This window comes from Nannobrachium achirus (assembly GCF_963921795.1).
Source record: "Nannobrachium achirus genome assembly, chromosome: 20".
Classification (NCBI taxonomy): Eukaryota; Metazoa; Chordata; class Actinopteri; order Myctophiformes; family Myctophidae; genus Nannobrachium; species Nannobrachium achirus.
The window spans coordinates 15,394,757-15,421,655 of record NC_137827.1 but is presented as its reverse complement, the minus strand read 5'-3'; the positions used below and the strand labels follow the sequence as shown (position 1 = coordinate 15,421,655).

General features: G+C 42.5%; 3 protein-coding genes across 3 annotated transcripts; 1 reads left to right on the top strand and 2 right to left on the bottom strand.

The window, feature by feature from the left end:
* Window positions 1–327: 327 nt before the first annotated feature.
* On the top strand, window positions 328–1,359 carry LOC308305945 (kelch domain-containing protein 3-like; the record flags this gene model as incomplete). Its single annotated transcript, XM_080750844.1, has 1 exon — window positions 328–1,359. The coding sequence occupies one exon, from the start codon at window positions 328–330 to the stop codon at window positions 1,357–1,359; it is 1,032 nt and encodes a 343-aa protein (XP_080606970.1).
* Window positions 1,360–4,206: 2,847 nt separating this feature from the next.
* tdh2 (L-threonine dehydrogenase 2) lies at window positions 4,207–8,656 on the bottom strand (the record flags this gene model as incomplete). The annotated part of the gene is made up of 8 exons (XM_080750843.1): window positions 4,207–4,352; window positions 5,173–5,442; window positions 5,967–6,057; window positions 6,188–6,360; window positions 6,427–6,606; window positions 6,961–7,031; window positions 7,317–7,359; window positions 8,482–8,656. 8 exons carry the CDS (start codon window positions 8,654–8,656, stop codon window positions 4,207–4,209), a joined length of 1,149 nt encoding a protein of 382 aa, XP_080606969.1.
* Window positions 8,657–9,588: 932 nt separating this feature from the next.
* On the bottom strand, window positions 9,589–25,534 carry LOC308305633 (myotubularin-related protein 9; the record flags this gene model as incomplete). The annotated part of the gene is made up of 11 exons (XM_080750460.1): window positions 9,589–9,897; window positions 11,594–11,745; window positions 14,714–14,934; window positions 16,413–16,554; window positions 16,854–17,015; window positions 18,266–18,483; window positions 19,041–19,214; window positions 21,744–21,869; window positions 22,336–22,444; window positions 24,408–24,467; window positions 25,347–25,534. 11 exons carry the CDS (start codon window positions 25,532–25,534, stop codon window positions 9,797–9,799), a joined length of 1,653 nt encoding a protein of 550 aa, XP_080606586.1. The 3' UTR covers window positions 9,589–9,796.
* Window positions 25,535–26,899: the final 1,365 nt, after the last annotated feature.

Genomic DNA, 26,899 nt, shown 5'->3' with positions numbered 1-26,899 from the left:
CTGGCTGCCTTCAGGGATTGGCCAAGCTTCACGTGATGTTTGTGCTCCTACCAATATAAATGGTAAAAACACAATAGTGTCTTACCATTAACAATCATTAAAACCTGAGAAGCATCTGTGTCGTTTTAGATTTTTGCGTTGGCTACTCAAAAATAGCAGATATACAAGCTCACAGTGCGTCACTTCGTGTCGTGCTGCAAGCTTGTACATCTGCTATTTTCTAACATTTTTGAAAAATCTTGAAAGCGTGATAACTACTGATTTTAGAAGGAATTTTGTATAGAATCGGCCTCGGGTGTTAATGGGTACAACAGTAGTCGTTGTGAAATGCTGCGCTGGACATTGAATTTGAAAGGAGTGCCAAAGAAGAACTTTCATGCCGCAGTGGCGGTGGGACATAAGGTGTACTCCTTTGGCGGCTACTGTGCGTACAACAGGGATCACATGGGCGTGCATGTCTTCAACACAGTGTCTTTGCGATGGGTTTCAGTGCCCCGAGTGACGCCTGGAAGAGAACATCCCCTCGAGGTTCCCTCCATGCTCTACAGCCACACTGCCGTGCCCATAGAACATATCGTCTACATCTGGGGGGGCTTTACTAACACGGGGAGGTACTGCAATGGGCTCTATGCCTTTGATATTGACACCCACGCTTGGTTCAAGCCCAGGGTTTACGGAACTCCTCCGGGGTCGAGGTATAACCACTCGGCCTGTGTTCTGCGGAAGGTCATGTATATCTACGGTGGATACAGCCAGCTGACCGGACGCACGAATGCTGTTCATAAGTTGGACACCAGCGCAATGGTCTGGTCGCTAATTGACACTAGAGGCACTCCTGCGCCTGCTTCAGAACGTCACTTTTCCACCATCATCGGCACAAAGATGTTTGTGTTTGGGGGCTACAATAACAACTATGAGAACTACAACAACGTCAGAGTGTTTGACACAGAGACCGACTGCTGGCTGAGCATGCCTTCTGCACTGCTTTTTCCAGAGGTACGAGGGGATAATCCTGCCTTCGCTTATGATGGAGAGCTGTACGTATTTGGTGCCAAAAACCTTGACTTGAACGATCTGTGGAAATTCAATCCAGAGACCTTCTCCTGGAAGAAGATTGAGCCCAAGGGCAAAGGCCCATGTTGGATGTCTAGGATGTGCTGTTGCACTGTGGGAGATCATATCATCATCTTTGGAGTATACACACCTGATGACCTGTACATCTTAGACTTAAGTCCTAGCATGAAGACGTTATGCAAGCTGGCAGTTATTCAATACGGTCTGGAGCAGTCTGGACTCCCACACACCATCAGGTGGGAATTGACAGCCATGACCACCAACAGAAAGAGAAAAGAATATTGAGAATGCTCGCTACTATAGCGAACCCAACCCACACAAAACAACAAAACAGCAAGCCCACATATAGGAACAAGTTCCAGGCAGTGGAACAGAAGGAATGGATAAAACAAGAGAGCGCCACACTTAAAGTGCCCCTTCATTCAGAGAGAAAGCAAAGAACCGGAATGTGCTCAATGATACCCACCAGGACCTAGGCAGCATCATAGAGAGAACTCAACTACCAACTGAACTGTGCCAGGGCAGACATGGCTGAAAAGGGTAAGATATGCAAGAATAGGAACTTCTATGCCCAGTTGATCTCCATCAGGAATGAATGTAGAAACAAAGTGATGCTTTGGGCAAAGAAATGGAGAGTAAGGAAGAGGACTTCAGGAAACAATGTTTGTAAAGTAGAACTATGAGAGAGGAACACATTTTTTTCTTCTGCTCTATCATATTTGTGTAAATATTAAAGCAAGCAGTAAAGTCATAGTTGCCAGTTGCAAGAATGTTTGCTTGAATAGGGATCACTAGGTTGAAAGTGGTTAAGTGCCATATTACATTGACATAGCTTATGATGCAATGAATATGTATTGATTGATTTGATATTGATTTATTGTGACATGTTTGTTTATTCTTATTGTTTTCTTATTTCAATTTAATTTGTTTTAGATACTGGTAACTCGTGTAGTGTGGTCTAGGATGATGGCGGGCCATGCCCTATGTTACTATGTTGATTGTCCTGTGTTGTTGGATTGTTTCATTCATTATCATTGTTTAAGTGTAGTGCTTGAGGGCCCCATATTGAAAACAAGACAATTCAGCATCTCAAAAGGCTTATCCTCTAAAACATTTTTTTAAATAAACCTAGCAAGCAGTAAGTAAAAATAATGACACAGTATTGGGCAAGGGTGATATTTATTTCAAAGTACACTGCAATGTCTTTTTACGAACATGTTTCAAATTAATCTGCAATTAAAAATAAGGCTTCACTTTCATTGGTAGCTACTTTTGTAACCAAAATCACACAACTGATAAAGAAATAAAGTCATCCTTTGCTCATGTTAAAAATCGGCAAAGTTGCCTGTGAACTGAAACTGACATTAATAGACATCTCAAAATATTATGAAATATATTCCCTGCAAGCGTTTAATAATATCCAAGTTTCGGAGAGAATACGTTCATTTCGTTAAGGCACTGAGCACTAAATGACCTCCTTTGAAACACATTTAACATCACAAAAAATTATGATCAGAAGCATTAGAGCTTGAATATTGTGTGAATATAGCCATACTGTATAATGGTAATGAACACTTCACACTAACTGAGGGTAAAGAATGTAAGTGAAATCCTTCTTTTAATTTCGGGGCGAGACATTCATTTCTTAGACAAAGTTTAGCAGATGGGTTATTGGTTTTGTCGAGGTATTGTGTTGGCTCACTCAATTGTATTTATTAACAAGTCGTGATACCCTTCTGTTCTGATGAGCAGGTGACAGCTTCCTGTTCTCAATTCTTACCGGGCGGAAATACAGACTCTCAGTAGTGTTCAAAGATCGTGGAAAACATAGTCAGGCTTGAGAGCCATGGCCAGTTCCCCCCATGTGTACTGCCATTCCTGTTGCTGCCAACCTCCAAATCTGACCTGAGCTGGGTGTTGACTTTCATGTGCCTCCACAGAGGATGTTCACTGAGAAATGTGTTTCACGCTATTGTCGGCCAAACCGGAGACACCCACTGCTGGGAACTGAACCCATGGGTCCATGCAGTGGTGAGCGATCGTTTCACCTTTGCGACGCCAGAAGTAACTTCAACATTGAATTGAAGCATGTGTAGGACAGGACTGATGTACAGTATGATTACTCCATACTTTTGACTTTTCTGACAGATGTATTACTTAACATTACGTGATGACACCTTTAACAAAATATTTCATAGAGAAAGGTATAAAAGTGAAATCATTGCTCTATATCCTTTGAGGTAACGGCCCCATTTGTCGAATTACTTTAAAGAGAAATGTAATAACAATTAAAGCAACAGAAAATAGTGATAGAAACAAGAAAAGAGAATGTTTGACAGTGTGTTCATGAATCTTACTTAGCAGGCAGCCTTTCAGTGTCCCACTGTATGTTGGGAGGCTCTGGCTAGTCTTGTGTAGCCATCAGTGATCTCCATCTACTGATGCCTTTGTGGATCTAAATCCATTGAATGGGCTTAAACACTGCAGATAAACTGCAGTGACAAGCCTACGCCTACTGCTTTGAAAATCAATCCTGATGCCATCCCATATGAAGGACTGCGCTAAAGTCTTTGCATTGGTTCTGTGAAGCTGTTATTTAAAACAAAATCGAATGATTTCCTGAATTTTTTTGGCCCATTCACTGAATTTAGATGTCACCAGGCAGATATCTCTGACCGGCTGGCTACGTGACAATATGCTCTTGGCTGACATTGTGTAATTGAGAAACAGTCTTTGGTTCACTGATTGGCCAAAGGAAGATCCATCCTGTACTATGTGTAAAAGCAAGCTGAAGTAGATGTGTATGCTAGATCAGTGGTTCTCAGCGGGCCCTTGAGGTGGTTCCAGTGGGTCCCCAGTTAAATGATTGTAAGTTAGCAACCAAATGGATCCTTAGGGGTCCGGAAGTGCACAAATGGAATGAAAAGTACTCTTACAGGTCCATTCGGTCCCATTTATACCCTTTCCAAGTTAAATTAATTCAGAGATTTTACTGTGTAGATTGGGAGCCCAGAGATAAAACGTATCAAATTGGGCTCTGTGGCTTAATGCACATGAACCTGGGGTTCTTGAAATCAAAAAGGTTGAGAATCCCTGCTAGATGATTGATTGGTCTCTGTGAAGTGGTCTTTGTTAGCTGACTGGCAGTCTTTCATTGGGCGGCTTGTCTCGGATGGATTTGAGCATGTCGGTGACCAGTTCTTCAAGGCTGTACTTTGGTGCCCAGTACCAGTCTCTCCTGGCATTGGAGTCATCAAATCTCACTGGCCAACTGTCCGCTGCAAAATACCAGGCGAGGTTTTAGGAAACTTCCACAGTGTCAAACTTATGAAACAATGGCTTAATAGAGAGATAATAGAGAGATAAAATATTAAATAACGGATGAACAAAAACATCATGGAGCGTTTTGCCTATTTTCAACTTATAATAAAGACACACTTTAATGCACTTTACTACAGTATATAAAAGGCTCTGTGCATAACTGTAGTCCCAGGCAAGTTTGCAATCTAAAACATTTTAATGCGTGGATTGATTTTAGAAGTCCAGCTTAAAATAGTCCCTGGAGAAAAGAAAATGTAAATGTCCATGACTTATTAGCCACACAGTTTTGTTAAGCTAAATGTAGGGCAAAAGAATTAATGCAATTAAGTAATTCATGGCAAAATGTTTTAGTAATATCGTTTATGTATGATATACTGTATGACCGAAGCTGTGCAGTATGTATAATAATTATGTGTGTTAATAATAATTATGTGGTCCTTTTCATAAAGTTGTGCTTATTTTATCTAGATTGCATGCATGACTTTCTACATTTTATATTATATTTATTATTTAATTTTTTGAGGGAAGTCCAAGCATTTAACTACTTAAACCCAAGCATTCCTATTCTGGGGCAAACATCCAGCAAATATAGCAGATCTATTCTCATGTTGAGTAGGTTTGTGAGCTTGTAGATCAGCTATTTTTGACAAAGATAATGTAGCGGTTATTACCAGCAATTACCAGCTCCATTTAACTTTATATCATTGAGTATTTGACAAATAAAAACTTTAAACAGCGTCACAACCACACACACACACACATGCATTCAAGACATACCAATGGTCTGGCGAACCGAGTCAGGATTGTAGGTGACTTTGAGGTGAGGCAAATGCTTCCGGATTTCTTCTGCCACCTCTTCTGGTGTGAAGCTCATGGCGGCGATGTTGTAGGTACGCAGGGACAGCTGGCACTCTGGAGCCATCATGAACTCCACTGTGGCACGATGGCAGTCGGAGATATGCATCATAGGAAGCCGGGTGTCTGGACGCAGGTAGCACTCGTGGTGACCTGTGCTGAGGGCATCGTGGAAGATCTGAACCGCATAGTCTGAGAAAAGGGAGACGGGAAGTATTTAGTTCTTCATCTCTGGAGGACTTGTAAGCTTTGCATGATTATTTTAAATGTGCTGTAAGTGATATTATTATTATTATTATTTTTTTTAAAGTTCATATTTATTAAACGTTTTAACGCTATATATTGTGGTAGTACACATCACTGTGTCTGCAGTAACAGGGTGTCCAGCTCTTTCATTAAGAACGAGAAATTAGCCTACAGTTTCAGGCAGGTCACCAATTTCATCCAAACAGGAAGGAGAACAAATTTATCAGCTTTAATTGTATAGTGTTCCAGTTCCAATTCTGTTTTATTTCCAATTTCACTTGTTTATCTTGTATATCCTGAATGAGTTCTCTATCCTGATTGGATGAACTTGATATCCCAACCTGAAGATGTATTTTATATTTACTAAAGACCTAGGAGAGAGAGGGAGACCCCTGTTACTGAACAAACACAACATATATATCACTACTTATTTTATGAAATAATATACCAACTTTAGAGTGAGGTAATACCTGTTGTTCCACCCCCAGGTTGTGAGTTGGCTGAGATAACTCCTGGGTAGCGAAGGCAGCGGAAATCCAGGCCATATTTATGATGGAGATACTAACAGGTAAAGAATCAGACGTGAGTGCACACAACGCGCAGGAGCTTGAGAATCAGAAGAGCTCACAACTGCGAGCATTTAAGCGACTCTGTATTTGCATGTATGCACGTGAAGCAGACATAGCCTCACCTCCCCCATTAGTTCACCGTGCACTTTGGAGACCCCATAGATGGTGCGAGGCCTCTGGACACAGAGGTCAGGAGCGGGGTCACGGGGAGACGAGGGTCCGAAGGCTCCAATGGTGCTTGGGACAAAGATACGCAGGCAGTTCTCCAGCGCCAAGTCCAGCACATTGTGAAGCCCTGACGGGAGAGCGAGACATTTATAGCGAGATTTATAATAGAATGTTCCATAAAAAAGGCCAATACATGCTGTATGGGTGCAATATTCGAGAGGACCTGTGATGTTGATCTTGCGAGCCAGTGCCACGTTGGCCTCCCCTACAGCGCTGAGAAGGGCACTGTAGTGGACCAGCCAGGTAATTTGATTATTCACTACCAGCTCTCTGAGATGTTTGTAATCTAGAACGTCAGCATACACAAATGGACCTGTGGGAAAAGAGACATTAGCGTATACTGTATGTATGTGTTTTTACCCACTCAAACAATAGCATCTTTATTCTGGCCATGTCATAATAGGCAAACAATCTTTGGGCAAAAATAAGGGTAACATTTGGCAAATGATAGCAGATCTACAAGCTCACAATGTGTTTGTGGGTTTGTAGATAATGCTATGCAAAGAGATTTGGTGTAGAGAGAAAAAAGGAGGGTACCAAGTTTAATTTTCAGATTGCAAACTGCGTATTGAATACCCCAGAACACTTCATATAAAAAACAACCAAACAAATAAACAAACAAACAAAGAACGGAAATCAGTTCAATGTCAAATTGATTTTCTCATACCACTGCTGTACACATTGGGTGGAGGCTTCTTGATATCGGACAGGATTACATTTTCTTTTCCAAACTGTTCCCTAAAGAATTGAGATTTGAGAATTAAAAAAATAATCAAGTAATCAAAAGCATTGTAGACAGAGCTGTGTTCTACCTGTAACGCACGTATACGGCGCCTAAAATATGAATAGCGTCTGGTCTGCCCTCGTGAACCTTTCAAAGTAGCGTATTTGATAGGCATTATGCACTGGCGTATGCCCTGGGCACACGGATAGCCATGGATCATAGATTATAGTATGCCCTCAAAAAAAGTCTAGAACACACCACTGATTGTAGAATGTTTTAGGAAATTGAAAATATCTCACCTCAGCATCTGTGCAAGTCCCACACCTAACTGTCCAAGGCCACCTTTATCCAGAAAAATAAGTGTGTATGTTAAATTATTTTGTAAATAATAATATATACAGTATTTATGTTGTCTATATAGGTAAAAACACATAGCATAGACCTAAATGTTAAGCCAGTGGTTCTCAACCCCTAGGGGGGTCCCCAAATTATTTTGGGGGATCCCCAGATGATTAACTTAATGTGCAACATTGTTTTCTCACTCAGCAGTAAACAAACCAACATAATGTTTAAGTGTATAGAGGGTATCTGCACATTTCTAACGTGACAAAAGGACTTTTTAATACCTCTAAAATGACAAATTAAACATTGGCCTAGTTGTCAAATATTAGATGCCGAAATTAGAACCATGTTATACAAAATGTAATGCCTCAACTCTGGATCCCCATGTTAAAATATGATTATTTAGGGTGTCGCGGCCTGAAAAGGTTGAGAACCACTGTGTTAAACTATCCACATAAACTAGCTATATTTCAACTGGACAGTAACCTTTTTTTTAACCGCAGCTTTAGTCACAGACAAAACGTGACTGCATGCTATTATTCACCCATGAGTCAGTTGCCTGCATCCTTTATGGCATCAGCTCTGTCTGAGCGCAGCCTATTGTTAGGGGTGAGAATGGGATTCCTGCCACCAATGAAAACAACCCCAAGAGAAAAATTAAATAAAAAAAACGCCATGTGGAACTATCCATGTGTTGTGGCTCATGCCACTTACAAATTCATGGCAAACGGGTTTCTGCTAAGAGGCTACAATACTACATTAGGCCAGTGGTTCTCAACCTTTTCAGGCTGTGACAAAAAAAAAAAAAAAAACATATTTTAAATTGGGACCCCACCCTGACAAGGAGGAACTCACCCTGACAAGCGCTTGGAATGTAGGAGTTGACTCGGTTCGTTCCACACAAAATAGCCTACAAGTTGTGAGCTTGTACAATTCACAATGTGTGCCTCCTTACATTATTTAACAATTCAGTCAACTTTTACCAGTTTGTAATAGTAGCCTATAGTTTGTTGGTTATTTTGATGCAGTATGCCTAATGATCTTTTTTTTAGGTATTTAAATGGTCTTAAAAGTCCTTAAATTGCCACTTCACAATTTGAGAACCACTGCATTATAGGCTACCTGTTATGAGGACGCGGGGTTGGGAGTGGTCCCTGGGGGGACCGGCCGGACAACCCGGACTGTCCCACCTGCTGCTGTGCTTGGATGAGCCGCTGAAAGCCCGCACCCTGCTGCCACAGCCACGGCACAACGGAGCCAGCAGAGCACTCACACACACCCGCATAGTCGACGGCATGGTGAGCAGCCGCCCCTGAAAAGCGAATCTGAACATAATTGACATAATCCCTGCCTTTTAGATGTTTTGATTGCTTTCTCAGTTAATGATAATAACAAACCCCAACTTATATTTGTCTATTGTTAACAGGTGCTCCACTTCCCATTAAAATAACACCAGCTGTAGCCTAGATATTATTTGGCTACTTTACAAAGTTTCGAAAGTTGTAAATAGAGAAAAATATTACCTGTGTATTGACACAAATCTATTAGAATGTGTTAAACAGCTGAAACGGTCATCACCACTTGTTGGACCGAGGCGAATGCGTGTCACTTGACAAATGCAATACCGGCCCGCTAAAGTTAATGAAATCGAGCGGATAAAACGGCATTTCATCGCATTTAACGGTTAGAATTAGGAGATTGCCTTGCGATTGGTCGTCGTTTGGGCGCACCGAAAGGCCATTGGGCAAATACGCAGCTGTAGAAAGGCATGCTGGGGGTTGTGGTTCTTGGCCTGTGTGTGTGCCAACACTTGTCTCAGTCTGGACTGAAACCAGGACTACACTTCCCAGATTCCAAAGCTCCATATAATGTGCAAACATGCTGACTTGCTGCCCATGGGGATTTGTATTGTGTGAATTGTATTTAGCTGAGCTTAACAAGACCATAACAGGTCTGAGAGCTGTGCTAGTTCTGGCCTTGTATAAGCTACTACTGTACTGATACTAATATGATGGAAAACAAACTAGCTGTTTACACACATTTGGGGGGGGGGGGGGGGGGGGGGTGGACATCCAAAGCTCTTAAAATACTATAATAATCACATTAGGATATAGACAAACTGACATGTTGTAAAAATGAAATTAAAATAAAGATATAGAAGAAACAACACCAACACATGTCTTTAAACATACATTTTATGTAGTCATAAAAAAGACAGCAGGACAAATACACAGTAAACTTATCAAGAAACAAGTTTGGAAGCTTTGCACATTGGTAGCGCTCGGTTCCACCACAAAAAAAAGGCCATGGCCTTTATGGAAGCCTCTATTGTCAGTCTCCATGCAGGCAGCAGGTGTTGCGTCCTCAACAGTCTGTGTTATATCACACAATGTGATGTTTGTTCTTATGGGTCCGTTGTATTGTTTATATGGTCCCATCAGCTTGCTGTTAACTTGCTCCACTCAATGACCATGTTCCTAATCTCCTGTTGGGTCTCTTCCAGTTGGCGAGCGTGTTGTGTCCACCTCAGGAAAAAACCTGACAGCATAATAAGAAACAATATTTCTCGTTATAATGTTTAGACTGATGATTCTTGGTTTACCAGTGATCCTAGATCACTACACATTACCTTGTGCTTATTGTAAATCGCTCTGGATTAAGAGTGTCTGCTAAATTGTAAATAAACAATAGAGGCATACAAAACTAGAAGCAAAGGAATCTCATTCTCCCACCCAAGACTTTTGGGGCGCTTTACTGGACTATAAACAGAGTATTATATCATAGTAATTTACAAAGATTTCAACATTTCCCGTTCTGCTCAGAAATATAGGAAATCATTACGGTGGTGGACCTCAAGAAGAGTGTGTTCCAACAGAATTCTCTGAGGTGGTTGAGTGCTAGATTGGCTGGGCTGGAGGAAGGGAAGTGCTCGTTTTGTATCACTCTCAGTCTCAACTGAGTAAATAATCGTTTTACGTGCATGCCATGCCTTTTTACATCACTTGAACACAGGCACGCCAAAGAGTGTCTGACAGTTGGCAAGCCATCATGGATGGAATATGTTAGCACTTGTTCCGAAATTGCACGTATGCAGTACATTGTGTGACACCTAGCGAACACTGAAGGAAAGGAAGGGAAGTTTGCACACTGTGGCTCCCAGTTGAACGCTTATTAAAGTTTCAGACAACGTTTTGACCGCTGTGGGTCGTCATCAGGTCTCAGAGACTTTCTACTGGGAGCTACAGTGTTCCCTTCCCTTCCTCCAATGTGCGTATCATTGTTCAGCACCCGAAGAGATTTTTGTTGGGATGTGCGTGCTTCCCTTTGGACCATTTGGTTCATTACCAAATGAACACTCCCTCGTCGCAACATGACCAGATTCCCATCATGATCAGATTTCTCCTCCCTCAAAATGTTTGGGGAAAAAAGTGATTTACTGAAAAGTTGTAAGCCAAGATGGCCATCAGGAAATAAACCCATATACCCACTGACATAAAGTGTCAGTGCCACATACCTGTTAAAGTCATATATAACTATAATAAAGATCAGAGTAGAAAAAACACAGTCAGATATCTAAATGTAAAAAAACACAATTACAATGCAATATTAAAATACAGGAAAGGTTTATGGTTAAACTTCTTGTTTAGACCATGAGGGGCCATTGTGTTGAGATAAAAACATTTCTCTTTGTAACAGGCGGCGTTCTTGGTTGCCCCCTTGACAGATGCCAAGGGGGCTTTTCCACCTTTTCAATGCCAATATACCTAAAATAAGTGATGCTGTGGACTGCCTGTTTAAAGTGCATAGCTACGGGATCTCTTTCATCCTAATCTAATAAAATCTAATATTTGAAAGAAAAGTGATTTAAACAAGATTTGGAACAATAGACGCCTGTTTAACAAGAGGTTTGATTTTCCTATTGTTGGCCAAAGTGAAAACGACAAAAGGATAGCAGGCTGTTTACCACATCTCCCAGAGGAATGACAGATCTTTGGAGTTTCCCCACATTTCCTGTGTTTATACATCTACCATAACATATACATACGGTAGTACATGGACGATCGCTAAAACGGCATGCAGCTCATTTCAACGCTGGTCTTCCTCAGGGTATTGTAATTGTAGGTATCGTCTCTGCTATATTTTCTGTTTATAGTTCAGTAAAGCATCCTAAAGAAAATGTTGAGAATATATTTTTCAGCGGCTAACAAAGAATAAGGTGTTTGGTGGGACTCACCTTCCCAGAGCTGCAGAGACTGGGGGTGCACAGAAGGCCAGATGGCCAGCTCCATGCGCTCATACAGCGGGTTGGAGTAAAGCTCTCTCTCCCCGGGCCTCAGCAGGGCCTGGAACAAGCAATGTGTTTTCTCCTTTACCCCTGCAGCACACCTAAGTATGAGGGAAAGAGAGACAGAGAATACCAATGAGGAATGGAGAGGGAGAAGAAAATCGAGATCAGTGTGAGAAACTAACAGAGGAAGATGGAGTTTCTACAGAAATGATTTTGTATGTGTGAATGAATTAAGTGGCTTTAATATTGCAACTTCCTCCATAGTGGTCTCCCTGTATGCTCGCTCAAATACCTTCCGAGGACCCAGAATGGACCTCAACCTTTTGAAATGTTCAAGTGTCCTTTTTATTGTGGTTTGAATATAATTGCAATTATGTCTCTCCACCAGGAGAGGGAGACAATGTATACAACTTTTAGACTGTGGCTCTCAACCTTCTAAAATGTAGGCTTGTAATTCAAAATACTGGTGATGAACTATAAGGCAACCAAATGTATGGCCCAACCCCCCACCTAACTTCCGGACATTGTTTACTTCTACACGCGAGGAGTGGAATCGGAGCGGGTTGTTGCCAAAGTTCACGCCCCTCGCGGCTTGGGAGCTTTTGTTTGCATGGTTAAAGGTACAGTTTCATGACTAGGGTGACCAGACGTCCCGTTTTACCCGGGACAGTCCCGTTTCCAAGCTACGTGTCCCGGAGTCCCGACAAATATCTCTAAAACACTAATATGTCCCGGTTTTCAACATTCACTACAAAATTGTCCCGGTTTTCGCCAGAATTAAAATAATAGTAGCTGTTTTCAGTGGTTGCATAGACATTTATCATGTTCTTTTCATGAAAACATGCTCACCTAACCAATCAGAAAAAAGGACCAAATTCATTGCGTGTCTGAATTCAACACTGAGCCTGTTTGTCAATCACTCACTGCCTGTTTGCAACCCTGCGGTGCGTGTGTGCGCGTGCACGAACGTTAAGAGAATGGGCACGCGCGTGCGCGGTAACGTGCGCATTGCTTTTAGGGTCCCAGTTTTAGGCAACAGTGTTTTGCGTCCAGGTTTGAGTGGCTGAAAATATGGTCACCCTATTCATGACAGTACACTTCACTGGTACATGGTCAACTAAAAGGATACCTCAAAAAAGCTTTTGTGCTTGTTTTGCAGAATGACAGACAAATAAAACACAGTACTATGCAGAAAAAGAAGAAAAAGAAGAAAACAAAAACAGTCGTAAAACACAATGCTAAATAAATGGTATTTGTTAAGGATTGGCTTTATTATGTTTTACCAGTTTCGAGTGTTTGTATTTGCATAAGAAGTGTTACATTTTTTATTGAGTGTAGCAAAAATAGAGTTTTTAGTGTAGCGACATTTCTATAAAATACCAAAGAAGTGTTTCATTTTGTATTTACACTACTACTGTGCTGTCTGCGGAGATGCGCTTGACACAAGAGGTCTCCCTTCGCCTCTTTTCTGCATCGCGCAGTGACATGAACTTTGGCAACAACCCGCTCCAATTCCACTCCTCGCCTCTCTACACCCCTTCTCGCACACTTAGATCAGCAACACAGGATGACTAACCTTCCCAATAACACCATGGCCAATGCTCCAAGCGACCTAGATTCCCTTCAGGCTCCCAAGCTGTGAAATGACCCCTGCCCGACCCCCACCACCCCCCACCCAGCTCTGTCAGGACTGCCGACTCGCTTCCCAGTTTCCACCACCTATTCAGACTCCATGTCATCCCACAGCACATCTCATTATCTTTGCATCGTCCCTTGTTGACTATTTAGATAGAAGTGTCTAGATGTAGTAGGTCGATGTTTGTAGGTAGATGTAGCTGTTTAGACAGATGCCAGGATTGATGTTTACCTGGTATCCTAGTTGCTCTGAAACACTACATTCATCTCTTTGCACTTTATGTGACTATTTAACCTGTAATCTGTTGAGGGTTCATGCCATATACTCACTTCACTTGTTACTTAGCGTTTGCTAAATGCCAAAAATGTTAAATGTACATTTTTAGATGCTAGGTATGTTGTTTACTAAACTGTCTACTCGCTATCCTACCTACTTATTAGGGATGGGTACTGAAAGTCGCTTCCAAGTAGGAAATGGCGGGTACCCGGTACCCATAAAAATAATGTACTGTAATATCGGTCCTGTATATCAATTCCTAAATACACTAATAACCGTTCAAACAAAGGCTTCAATCTTCAAAGGCATAGTCGACTATCTGGCAAGACCAGTGTCTAACTTACGTCTAGTGGTGTTTCAGCATTCATGCTTGCTGCACTGCACGCACACAACACAGCGTGTTTAGATAAAGTGAGCAGCAGGCATGCTGTCAAAATATGGACCGTGGGAAATTAAGCTCTAAATTGTGGGCTTCGCTATAAAAGAGAGCCAGATGAAATGGAAAAGTAAATTAGCGTTAAAACAGGTTGCCTAAAATGTCTTAAATGACATGACATATATAAGACAGCGTGGCAATCATCTGAAAGAGTCTGGTGTGGTGTTTGTTTTGCGCTGTGTATTCATTAAATGTCTTAAAAGAATGAAGTTACTTTTGTTAAATAAGTATTTGACCTCTTATTTTTAACCATTTTGGAACAGAAATAGGGAACCGCTAGGAACCAGAACCGATAAGCAGAACCGGAACCGGAACCAGGAACCAGACTCATAAAAATCCTAACCATACCCATCCCTACTACTACTACTTAGTAGTATATGTTTGTTTTGTTAGCACTCTAACTACTCTAACTACTTGCTCACTTGTGAGAGCTTCTTCTAAATGCTTAAAATCTACAAGCTCACAACGTGTCGCAATGTGACACGTTGTGAGCTTATAGATGTGTAGTAATATTTGACATTTTTTAAATGTTCAAAAAAATATAAAATCTTATATAATTGTTATATATTTTTATAAATATAAAAACAATTGTACATTTTCCTTAATTTTGTCGGGGGAAAAAAATTACAATTAGAAAATGTTTTACATTTTTGCCTATAATGACATGACTACAATAGGGGTGCAACTTGGTAATGCCTTTCAATTGTACATAACTGACCTCTCCTGGTCGCTGTTACAGAGGAAAGTGCCGTAGTCGGATGCGTAGGCCTCTGTGGCCAGTCTGAGCAGCAGGGCCTCAGTGAAGCCCAGGGCCAGAGGGAACTGGCTCCACAGCTGCCACACACAGTCCAGCAGCAGCACAAAGACCGGCGCCTCCTGCTGGAGACGGGCATGGGAGTGGGCAGAGTGGGCACACCTCTGCTGGAAGGGATGCCCTGCCTAGGGGGGGAGAGAGAGAGAGAGAGAGAGAGAGAGAGAGAGCACAGTTTTTGTGAGTCTTTATGACGTGTGAATGAATTTCAACCTGACGTTCCCATTTTGTGAATATAGCGGACATTGCTTTAAAAAGAAGAAGAATGAATTTTAAACATTTCAAAAAAGTAAAACATTTGTATAATTATCGTACTAAATAAGGAAAATAGCACATCTACAAGCTTGTAGATCGTCTATTTAATAAAAATAAAAATAAACATGTTGCTCTGTGAAGTAAAAAGCTTCAGTAATATGGAGCTTCTGTGACTGCAGTCTGCTCCAGTACATTGTCAGTCCTTTTTGTGTTGGTATATTGTGTTGTGTAACACATCACACCTCTGATTCCGCTGAGTAGAAAACACACACAAAGTGTGAACTAAACACATTTTTGGTGAACCAAACAAGGTTTGTTTCAAAAGACAAAGACTGCATTAATGATGGCACTATTGGACGATCTCTGTGTAAAGGCCTCTCTCCAGCAAACAGACCACTTCCAATAGCTTCAAACTGCTAGTCTGTTGTAATCTGCTGGCATTAGTTGGCAAACGTGGCATTTTAAAAGTCGGGCGACGGAACATTGCATTCAGATGACACCTCGGTAGCCGGCAACAATAGCCTGCAAGGGTTGCCAGGTCTGCTTATTATAAGCGACTTTGGTCTTGTTTTCCCATAAAGTCCCTTGTAAACATTCATAGTTGGGGGTTGCTTTCGTTTGGGCTTGTTTCTGAAGTGTAGTTGCTTATTTGGCCTTGCTTTCAAGATTATTTCTGAAACTAGCTAATAATAGAGCTCAATTGGTGAAAATGGTCGCTTCTTTTGGGCTTGTTTTCATAGACCTGGTCGATTGTTTCACTTCTCCCGGCTTTTCTCTCACCAATACTCACTCTAGAAGTCTAGATGGGGCAAGGACGACTCATCAAAACTGAGCATGTCCAGTTTCTCATTGACGCGTCGATTCAAGTCTGAATTTCCGCCGTTACCTTAAAACAATGGTTGCCACCTTAAATCTCTTTGAAGTTCCACTGCCACCAGTCTCCATAGACTTCCATGTAATTCATAGTGCACGGATCATGCACGCCCATGCCTAGATCAAAAAGATCCGCCTGGAAATCCGTTCAGGCATTCATGAGATAGCAGCCATTATGTTTTTTTTTTTCATTTGTAAACAAACATGGCTGCCATGTTTGAAAGATGGGGTTGGTATGGGGGTTAAACATGCAATTTCGCGATCGCGATCATGCCTAGTAGTTAGAAGGAGGTCCAATTTTTTTTGAAAAAAAAAAGCTTTTTTGAAAAAAAAAAGTTTTTTTTTCTTCAAAATGGCTGCCAACATCGGGCAACTCGGGCAGTGGCAAGTGCGGACATCGGGAATAACTCGGGCAACTCGGGCGAGGCAGTTAAAAAGTTAAAAGGGACTACACAAACACACACACAAACACACACACCTGTACCCATTCCCTCTCCAGCAGAGCCAGGAAGCCTTCCAGTGTCCGACAGCAGGGGTCCATGATGAGCTGGGCCAGAGTGCTGATGAGGAGACTGGCGTCTGTCCCTTCAGAGCCATGAACCAGCACCGAATGACCGTCCCTGCACAAAGAAAACCACAACAAACACACATCCATGTTGATAGCGACTGTAAACATTCTATTACTGACTGATTACGGAATTAATTTCCCCGCAGGATCAAAGGTCGGTATGCCTGTCAGCAAGCCAGTCAGGAAGCCAGTCAGCAAGCCAGCCAGTCAGTCAGTCAGTCAGTCAGTCAGTCAGTCAGTCAGTCAGTCAGTCAGTCAGTCAGTCAGTCAGTCAGTCAACTAGTCAGTCTCTCTGTCTGTCTGTCTATCTATCTCTCTATCTACTCAGGACTTCACAGTGTAAGTACCTACCTCTCGACGCACTCGGCCAGCAGTCCGGCGGTGGACAGGGCCGTCTGGACGTGAGACAACCACTTGGCGTTCTCCAGCTTACTGAGCCATCGGTCCATGTTGTGAGACTGGTCTGTGCACGCCTCCACCAGCTTTATCAGACTCTCTTGAAGTGCTTTGCCTCTGCGCGCACAAACACAACACAACAGACAATTGAAGTTTCAGCGTTAGTTTATGCAGGACACGGGAGTCGCCCCGCCCAGCTGTAGTCAGCTGTAAGTCAGTTCTGTTCCCATTCCTCATTCTCATATCTGCTGGTCATTATGTCACATTGCCATACTCCAATAAAAGCTCTCACTCGGTAGGGTAGGTTCCTTTAAATACGGCTTGCTTTCTCTACCTATGCTTGGTTTCCGAAGCTTCGTAACATTTGCTTGCTTAGCATGCTCAAAAAGCATGCACAAAATCCAGGGAACATCTCTGAACACAGAGCCCTTTAACACCAAGATTAACTGTATTCTATTTATGCAATAAATGGTTAAATCTAATTTGACGTGAATGTTCCTAAGGCTAGGGCTACACCAAAAGGACGGCGTCGTGCCGGCGTCGGACTGCGTCAAAAAATGAACCAGGGCGAATTTGAGCATCTGACGTTGACGTCGGCAGTGGAGCACCCTTCAATTGATTAAAACGGGAGCGTTCCCAGCGTTGGCGTTGACGTTGACGTGACGCTCGATGCGCCCGGTGGAGCCGGGGGTAACTAAACACATACATTCACGATTCAGGATTTTGTATTTGTTACTCTCTCATGTACACTACGAGTACACAAGTTATTTTGGTCTTGACTTCTCAACATTGTAATAAAAATGTCACTCAGATTTTCACTCACATTTGCCCTAGTGAAGACAGTGCCATCAGCACATTTTAATCATCACCTGATGTCACCCAAATGTGATCCTGACATTGTCAGGAGATGTCAGGACACCAAACTCTCCTTAACTTGAATGCAGCATCTTATGTTGAAATAATTGCCCTCTCTGTGTAGAAATCCATGCCGTTACGACACAGCTCCAGTATTCACTTGATTATGCTTGGTTCAGTGTGGTATCAAGCACCGACAATAGACGCGCTATTTTCAATATTTCTACCAAAAGGCACTTTTAGAAATGTCAGCCCCTGCCTCTCTAACATTCTCTGCACGTCCCTGACTACCATAACATCTTCCAGTGGTTCTCAAACGTTTTCAATTTCAAGGACCCCCATGATGACTCTGAGACAGATCTGTACACACTCTGCGATACACACCTGTAAAGGTCCATTCCATTTGGAACCTCGCTGACCCCACTTTGAGGACCACTGACATATTCACACACACACACACACACACACACACACACACACACACACACACACACACACACACACACACACACCTTTCCATCTGTCTGTGTAGTCTCTTCCAGCGGCTGTAGTTGGCTTTGGACTCAAACCCTCCCCCTGTCACTCTGGCCTGTTGGGACTGTTGGCGGGAGCGAGTGTCGATGATGTAACCTTTATCTGAGCCGTCAATCACAGCCTGGAGGAGGAGCTCGTCCTCCCTGCATCGCTTCCGATTGGCTCCTGTCAGCGGCTGACTGCTGCGCATGACTACCTGAATGATGTTAGGATCATTCATTCATCAGGTCACATAGTTTGTGTGTGTGTGTGTGTGTGTGTGTGTGTGTGTGTGTGTGTGTGTGTGTGTGTGTGTGTGATAGGAAGTGATTACATTGTATGAACATGGTAATATCTCTAATTGCCACCTCCCTGCTGTCTAAACTTTCTTTTTGTATGTTTTTGAGCGGTGCTCCTGGAAGGAGTTAAAGTTAAGCTCCAACTTCTGGCTTTGTCCGGGCTCTGAAGTGTGGCCTACATCTGGCCTACATCTTGGCACAAAGTGCTCAAAGTTTGTTGTACGCCCAAAGTCACATTGGTCAAGCTTCGTGGGACGCTTAATGAAATGAACTCATAAATAGCACTCCACATTAGGTGTGATTTTTTTTAAATAAATGAATTCCCTATTTTATTCTTCAGAAGTATTAACAAAGAGCTTGTGACTAAATAATAACTACATTGGATCCATTCGAATACAGGTTCTTTTTTCCATTTCTTGAAAAGTAACGGTTTTGGATATAAATATAGAGAGGCATATTATTTTATAAACCTCACCATGCCATTCTTCCTGTGGTAGTAACAGAGTACAGGGAAGCGTCCTCCGTGTCTGAACTTGGCCGACATCACCAGGGCATCGTCGTCGATGCTTTTGGGGACGATGACAGCAGGAGGGTAGGAGGCGCACACAGAGTAGTCCCTGTTCACGTCACTCACTCTCCAGCGCTCATGCTGCCCACAAAGGACATGAGATGAACATGAGAATGTTAATCACAGCAATGAAGTCTGTCAGATATACATGTATACAAACAACCACATACTGTAACGGTACAGAGATCACCTCCCTCCCTCCACACTCATCAGGCTCAAGTAAAACAAAACAAAATACAAAACGACAAGAAAAACGAAGTTAAACTGAAAAACACACGGCAAGACAGGGACACCAAGTTTCAGTTCAGTGCAACAGGTACTTCTGTGTTAAAGTTGGTTATTTGTTTAATCATTGTTTGTGTGAATTGTTATGTTGGTGAATTTGTCAAATGAAATGTAAAAGTGTCCTGTAAGTCCATATGGGCTGGGCTTCCTTGGAAGCATGACACTTTAATAAAGAAAAATCAATTAATCAAATATACTATTACAACATTATGCATACATTTATCTGATTATCGTTGGTATAACCGGATAGACAATAGATTCAATGAAAGGAAAATATTACAACAGGTCAAAGCAAAGTTTTTTCTGGATTTACACGCTCCATATCTATATATAGCAGAGGCAGAAAAGATTGTACCTCTTATGGCGATGAGTTATTGGCGTTCACTTACTCCTCAGGCAATTATTTTGTAAGCAATTATAAAGCGGGCAAGAATATAATCAATGGCGAATTGAAGAACTGGATTTTGTGACAACTGACAAATCACCTTATATACAATTATAACGATATTGTCATAAAAGATAAAGATGTGTGTCTGTCAGTGTGGTATAATGGCATACCGATAGAACTGCGTGTGTATAAAAATGCTTACAATATACAATCATTTTGAATCCTTGAATGTTGCACAATCATTTAGTTCATTCAAAAGTGAAGAAGAATGTTTTATCTGGAACCAGCCAGAGATACTCCTTTTCAAACTAAGAACAAGAGCTCTTTCATAGAACAGGAGCTCTTTCAGAAGTTGTTATCAAAGTATAAGGCCGCAGACACCCTTTTGCAAATGCTTTGTTCCAGGGAACCCAATAATCTTTTGTTGTTAGATGAAATTTGGTACAGAATTGTACAACTCTGGAGATAACAGTGGAACGAGTGAAACAAACTTATGACCACAGTAGCCATTGATAATATACAGTCTCTCTAGCTGTGAAATAACAGTGAAATGAAGCTTGGGGACCCCCTGCAATACCCTCAAGGACCGCCTGGGGGTCCCTGGGCCCGATTTTGAGAACCACTGGTTTAAAGACTCATGCTCTGTATAGCTCTCTTGTTGAAAACACTGACAATCTAACTTGAGCCAGGGGCAGGGCTCGATAAACATGCTTCTCCCTATCCCTTTTTTTTGGCACCTTGGACGCTTTATTATGCCAAATGGACTTCACAAACCTGTGCCTTGGACTTGTTTTCTTTTGACATCATGCCTTGTTCTAGATGCACTGATAACACAGACATGTATTTGTATTCAATTGTCCTGAGCTGGAAAAAATTCAATTGAACCGAAAGCTGGTGAGACATACAGTTGCTATACAGTACAATCACTGGACTGGTTCTGTGGGGCCTGCTGGGACATGCACTGTTCTTATCCGTGTGGGGGTTCCACTACATGCCACCAGTAAGACTCCCTAATCGGGAGATAAGCGACCGTAGGTCTCGCTAGAAGAGGGCCATGTGAGAAATGAGGGGTGGGGTCTCCGCGTTGCCTTGGCGGACGAATAGGTACCGGCCCCGGCTCTCCCGGACGCTCCTAGGCCGAGTTAGGGCATTTTATGTGAGCTGCAGTGGAGGGGGTCCTCCACTGGGGGCGCCACCACTTTTGCATCCGTTCTGGAGTAGCAGGAGTGGGTGGTCCCCGGGAATTCCCCGTGAGCAGCCCCGTGGGGGTGGTCATTTGGTCATTTTTGCACATTTGGTATTTTTTTTACACCTGGGGGTCCCCCAGGGACCTGGGGGTCCCCCTGGAACTCCGGGGGTCCTTGGAGGTTGTAGTTTGGCAGGTAAGGAGTGTGTGTGCAAAATCTGGCATGGATCGGGGCAACGTTTGCGGAGATATGAGCAGGGCAAAAGTGTGACGTCTGACGTGTGACGGACGGACTGACGGACTGACTGACGCACGGACACCTGGTGGAGCTTTCTGTAGTAAGTGCGACCTACGGTCGCAATCACAGCCATTATGTTCTAGAGGATGTTTTCTAGGGAGGTTTTTTAACACTTCCATTATATAATCTGCACGATGCAGTCATTGTGAAGAATAACTGAAATCACATGGGGGTGATAGCGCTGCTCTCCGTGCAACAGAGGATGTGCTGTTTCGTGACCCCCTGAATTGTGACCCGACCAGTACCTTCCTGTCATGTGACTGTTAAGAGTCATTGTCATGCACCATTGTCCCTGTTTGAGAGGAAAAACAGAGTGCAACTGAGCTTCGCCTGTGTGCGCTCGCACTGTGTGTGTGTGTGTGTGTGTGTGTGTGTGTGTGTGTGTGTGTGTGTGTGTGTGTGTGTGCGTGCGTGCCGTGCATGCATGCGTGTGTGTGCACATAAGCTCCTTACGAGCGCTTTTGTTTCAGCGAAGTGCTTCTCAGGGGTGGAGAGACCCCACTGGTCCTGTAAGCTGCGGTCTTTAGGTCTGTAGAAGAAGGGATACATCTCTGATACACATTCTAGAGAGGACAGGGCCTACAGGGAAATGGAGACAGACAGAGAGAGAGAGAGAGAGAGTGTGAAGTACGACAATGTGCAAAGCAAACACAGCAGCAAGATTTGTGAGCTGCTGTGATAGGAGAAGGATGTCAAATGGAACACAACCACCTAAAAGACTACCGATCATGGTGTATACATCCTTGCTCTGCATCGAGTAATCTCCATACATGAAAACTGTTCCACCCCTTTAAATTGTACATATTGTATTTTGATTGTATTATATTGATTGATTGTATTGTACTGTGTACACTTCTGCTTTGGCAATGTAAATGTATGTTTTCTCATGCCAATAAAGCCCTTTGAATTGAATTGAATTGAATTGAATCAAATTGACAGAGAGAGAGAGAGAGAGAGAGAGAGAGAGAGAGAGAGAGAGAGAGAGAGAGAAGAATTGCCTTTGTGAATGTAATGTGCGATACAATGTGAACTTGTCTTGCCTCACCTCAATGGAGTGAGCAATGTTGAGACACTGCTCCATGCCGGGAATGTCCAACTGGATGACACTCAGGTCCTTACACTTCAGAGTAATGGTCCCCGAGGACCCAGATATCCTGCACCCAGATATCCTGCATGTGACACGCGCACACACACACACACACACACACACACACACACACACACACCATTATAAATTGTATTAAAGCCATTAGGAACACTCCATGTTTAGTGCAGCAGGAAAAACAAGCAGCAGAGTCGACTAGACCGTAAATCCATAACAGTAACAGTATAATGCGAGGGTTCCCAAACTTTACAGGCCACGACCCCCCAAAATAAGCATATCTGAACTGGGGGGACCCCCACCATCCTGATAAGCACATGGAATTGTAGGCATTACACTTAGTTAGACTCGTGGTCTAACAGATAAATATTAGCTAAAACGACAAGCTTGTAGATCGTCTATTTTCACAATGTTTGCCTCTTTCTTACCTAATATTGGACGATTTGGTATTAAAGGGTATTAAAAGTAGGAGGGCGGCATAGCTCAGGGGTAGAGAAACCGTTATTAGAGCACGAAGGGTTCCAGAAGGGTTCCCAGTTTGAATCCGGGCTCCCCCCGAGTTAATGTCCTTGAGCAAGACTGTGAACCCCTAGTTGCTCCCGGTGAGTAGGTTGGTGCCTTGCATGGTTTCCTCCGCCACCGGTGTATGAATGTGTGCGTGAATGGGTGAATGTAATGCACAATCTATGTAAAGCGCCTTGGATTAAAGCGCTATATAAATGCACCATTTACCATTTAAAAGTAATTAAATTGTGACTTAAGAAATGAGCAGATACACTTAAGTGTGTTGGTTTGTTTACTGTTGAGTGGGGAAACAATGTTGCACTAATCAACTGGGGACTCCCCCACAATTAATCTTGGGTAACTCTGACAGTATTCAAATGGAACTCTTATCAGTGTTAAGGCCCATTCCCACTGGGCCAGATAACAGATATCTGGAGATATTTCTCCAGATATTTCTCCATGCAAAGTGGATGGTAGATACAGATAAAAAAATATCTGTGGTATATATTTTTACCATCCACTTTGAATGGAAAAATATCTGGAGAAATATCTCCAGATATCTGTTATCTGGCCCAGTGGGAATGGGCCTTTACGCATGGGGAACCCCCTCCTCAAGGAACCCTGTGGTTCCTAATCCCTGGTTGGACCCTACTTCTGAGAACCACTGCTCTAACGGACATCTTTAGTGGTGTCTTCTAGACTTTTTTTGAGGGCATACTATAATCTATGATCCGCGGCTATTCGTGTGGCCAGGGCATACGCCAGTGAATAATGCCTATCAGATACGCTACTTTGAAAGGTTCACGAGGGCAGACGCTATTCATGTTTTTTTCTTGAGTACATTGGTCCTTATAATTTAAAGGGATGTAGCTGCATGAAGCAAAGATGAAGTGATTAAGAGAGCAGAAAGAAACTGTAATGCAATGCAGCATTTATAGTGACCTGCTCTACCTTCTGAGCCACAGACATATTAGGGTTGGGATCCTTTGGGATTTCATCGATGTCGGTTCCTTAACAATTCCCTCTTAAAGGTCAGATTCCTTAGCGGTTCCGTTGAACCATTCCTATATATTCCTACAAGTATATACAGTATACCTCACTGGTTCTTAAAGTGGGGTACAAGGACCCTCTGGGTAACTTCAGGTGGTTCCAAATGGACCCTTAAAAAAGGTAACTCTGAGAGTGTAGAAATGGAACCTAATCGTTCACTGGTACTGTAATGATATAGCAGACGTGAAGTCCACATTCCAGCTCTGACAGTGTGATAAAACTGGTGCCGGAAACAGTTCCAACATGTGATTCCAATTCCAGTTTCTCGATGTCGGATCCGGTTCCTTCGATTCCTCCGCTTCCGGATCCCAACCCTAAGTATTATATATATTTTGAAGATACACAGATTGTGCAGACAGTAGTAGCCTACTATTAGAATGTCCCTGTGCTCCAGTGCTGTGGGGACAAGACAAGAAGCAACACACCAGTTTATCCACACAGCAACTTAAATTATGCCCAACCTTTCACTCTGGCCTGCTTTAGAGAGGAATAGTCCGGAATAGTCCAAAAGGTTTTCCACGCTGCTTAGAAAGATTAGAGAGATCATTAGACATTAATTACACAGTCAAGTGCCACCCATGGCAAAGTCACTCAGTCGCCTTTCGTTTTGATTAGCTGTCAATTAGTTGATTGTCGAATTAGTGGATTAGTCCAAGAAGAAAAAAGAAAGATTTTAAACCCAAGTCCTTTGTACTCAATTCATCGAAAATACCTTGTATGGCTTACCTGAGATTCGAACACCAATTTCTACCACTCATCATCCAAGATACCCACTTGGCCAGGGCAGCTTCAGGCAGTGCTACTTGTAGATCAACATGTATGTTGTGTCCTACCTGACACATTTTGTCTACATTTCTAAATGAAAAAGTAGGGAGATCATCTCCAACCACAAAGCGCTAGTAGGCCTATAACTATATTGTAATGCCCATTAAAGGAATAGTTCACCCCCAAAATGACAAATGACTTTTTTTTTCTATACCCACCCCATGGAGATTCCCCCCCCCCTTTTTTTAACCACTCTGGAACTCACCTAGAGTTCAAGTCTACCATACTGCCAAAACCAGAGTCGGAATGCACAGATTAGGAACCCATTTTGACTGAAAAATCAGTCAAATTTGGTCAGCCAAATGAGATACATATAGGGAATAGGCATATAACTGTGATATCTGTTCTTGAGAGGTCATTGATGTTTATCCCCCATACCATTAAAGCTTTGGAATACACCAATAAGTCGGTGTGTCCTGTGTCCAAAAACGTAGGCTACTACACTTTGGCTTTGTAGGGCAGCATCTGATGTAGCCTATTTGATCGATTTTGACATTGGATTTGCATATCAAGTAAGTAAAAGTCAGACTCGATCAAATACACGGTGGTCTTCTTGATCCAAGGCTACCACTCACCTTTTCTCGATGGCATCGATGTTCCTGAGCAGCAGCAGAACTTGTCTCTTGCAGCAGTCCGTCTCCCTGTCAGAGAACAGGAGGTGGTGGCCGGTGATGCACAGCGTGCCTTTGGCGGGCGGCTGGAAGGGCAGGCGCAGGACCACATCTTCAACGTTGGCCGTCTTGATGTGCTCGGAAAACTCCATTTAGTTCTAGGAATGTAAAAGTCTGAACTCTGAAGACCTGAGTGCCTTTTGCTGCGTCTTCCGCAACTCTTCTCTGGTGTGTGTGAAAGAAAGCTGACATAGAACTGGAGACCACACTGTTGCTTCCTCACTCAGACTTGTTAAAACCGAAAATAAAAGATCTTGAGAAATTATTATAGCCCTTCCTTCCTCTCCACTCCATGCAGTAACCTGGTGCTGCTGCCTTGCTGCAACCTTCTGTTTGTTTGATGATAAGGAGCCTATAAATAGACGCTCTTTCATTCTACTTCAGCCGAGCGCCTGGTATACACCTTCTAAACGACGCATGGTGAAAACTATAAGATCTTCAGGCAACACAAGAAGGAAGTCTGTATATTTCTGTTTCCTCAGTCAGAACAACGCCGAGACAATGACGGCGCTTCTAGCGACCCCCTGCTGTCACAAGCAATGTTGTTTTATTATTATTAGGCTATATTATGCACAATCTCTCTCTCTCTCTCTCTCTCTATCTATCTAGTGTGCGCCCATGGGGCGTCTTTTGGGTCATCAGGGGATGGCTGCCAACTGCCACCTCCTAGTGTTCACATTTAACCTTACATTCAGTTATTTTATGCATATCGATTCCAACTCTTGAATTTTTTTAGCAGATTATTTTTTTGTCATCCCAATGCTGCCACCATCTGGCGAAAGTCAGGTTAAATCGATGAGACACGTGTTAAATTTTAAATAAGCGTTTGCAACCATTGCTTTATTAGCCTCTTCTTTTGGCCCCAAACAAATAGATCTATGATGCATTCACAGATACATAACCTGGCATAAGCACACCACATGAGCATCCTCAGTATACACTACTATACTGTCATTATTGCAGCCAGAGACTGAGCTTTACAGTTGCATACTGATACTCGTAATTTTCAATGGTGTGCTATGCCAACCCATTCTCGAACCTGTTGCAATGCACGAGAATTTCACTGCCTGTAATGTTGCAATAGCTCTTGCAAGATAAAACCTACGAACTTTGATGAAATGATGACACCATGTGGTCACTGTGGAGAAGGCAGTTCATTATCATAACTTGAATGTATTATCCACTGTGGTTTACATGTATTAAGTATATGAACTCTAATTTGTTGAAGCCGTTTGTATGGTTAGTTAGTTTAGATCCTCAATTCCATTTGCTGTGTTCCATTAACATAATGGCTGATATCAGCACATTAATTTATAGTGTAGGCCTAGTTAACCTGTGAAAGTTCAGGTTTTCGAATTCAATTGTTTTGACGTGGTACTTGTAAAGAGGGTTTGTCTTAGTCTTACAATCTTTCCAATTACTAAATCTAGTGTATAGTTATGCCAACATCAATTATA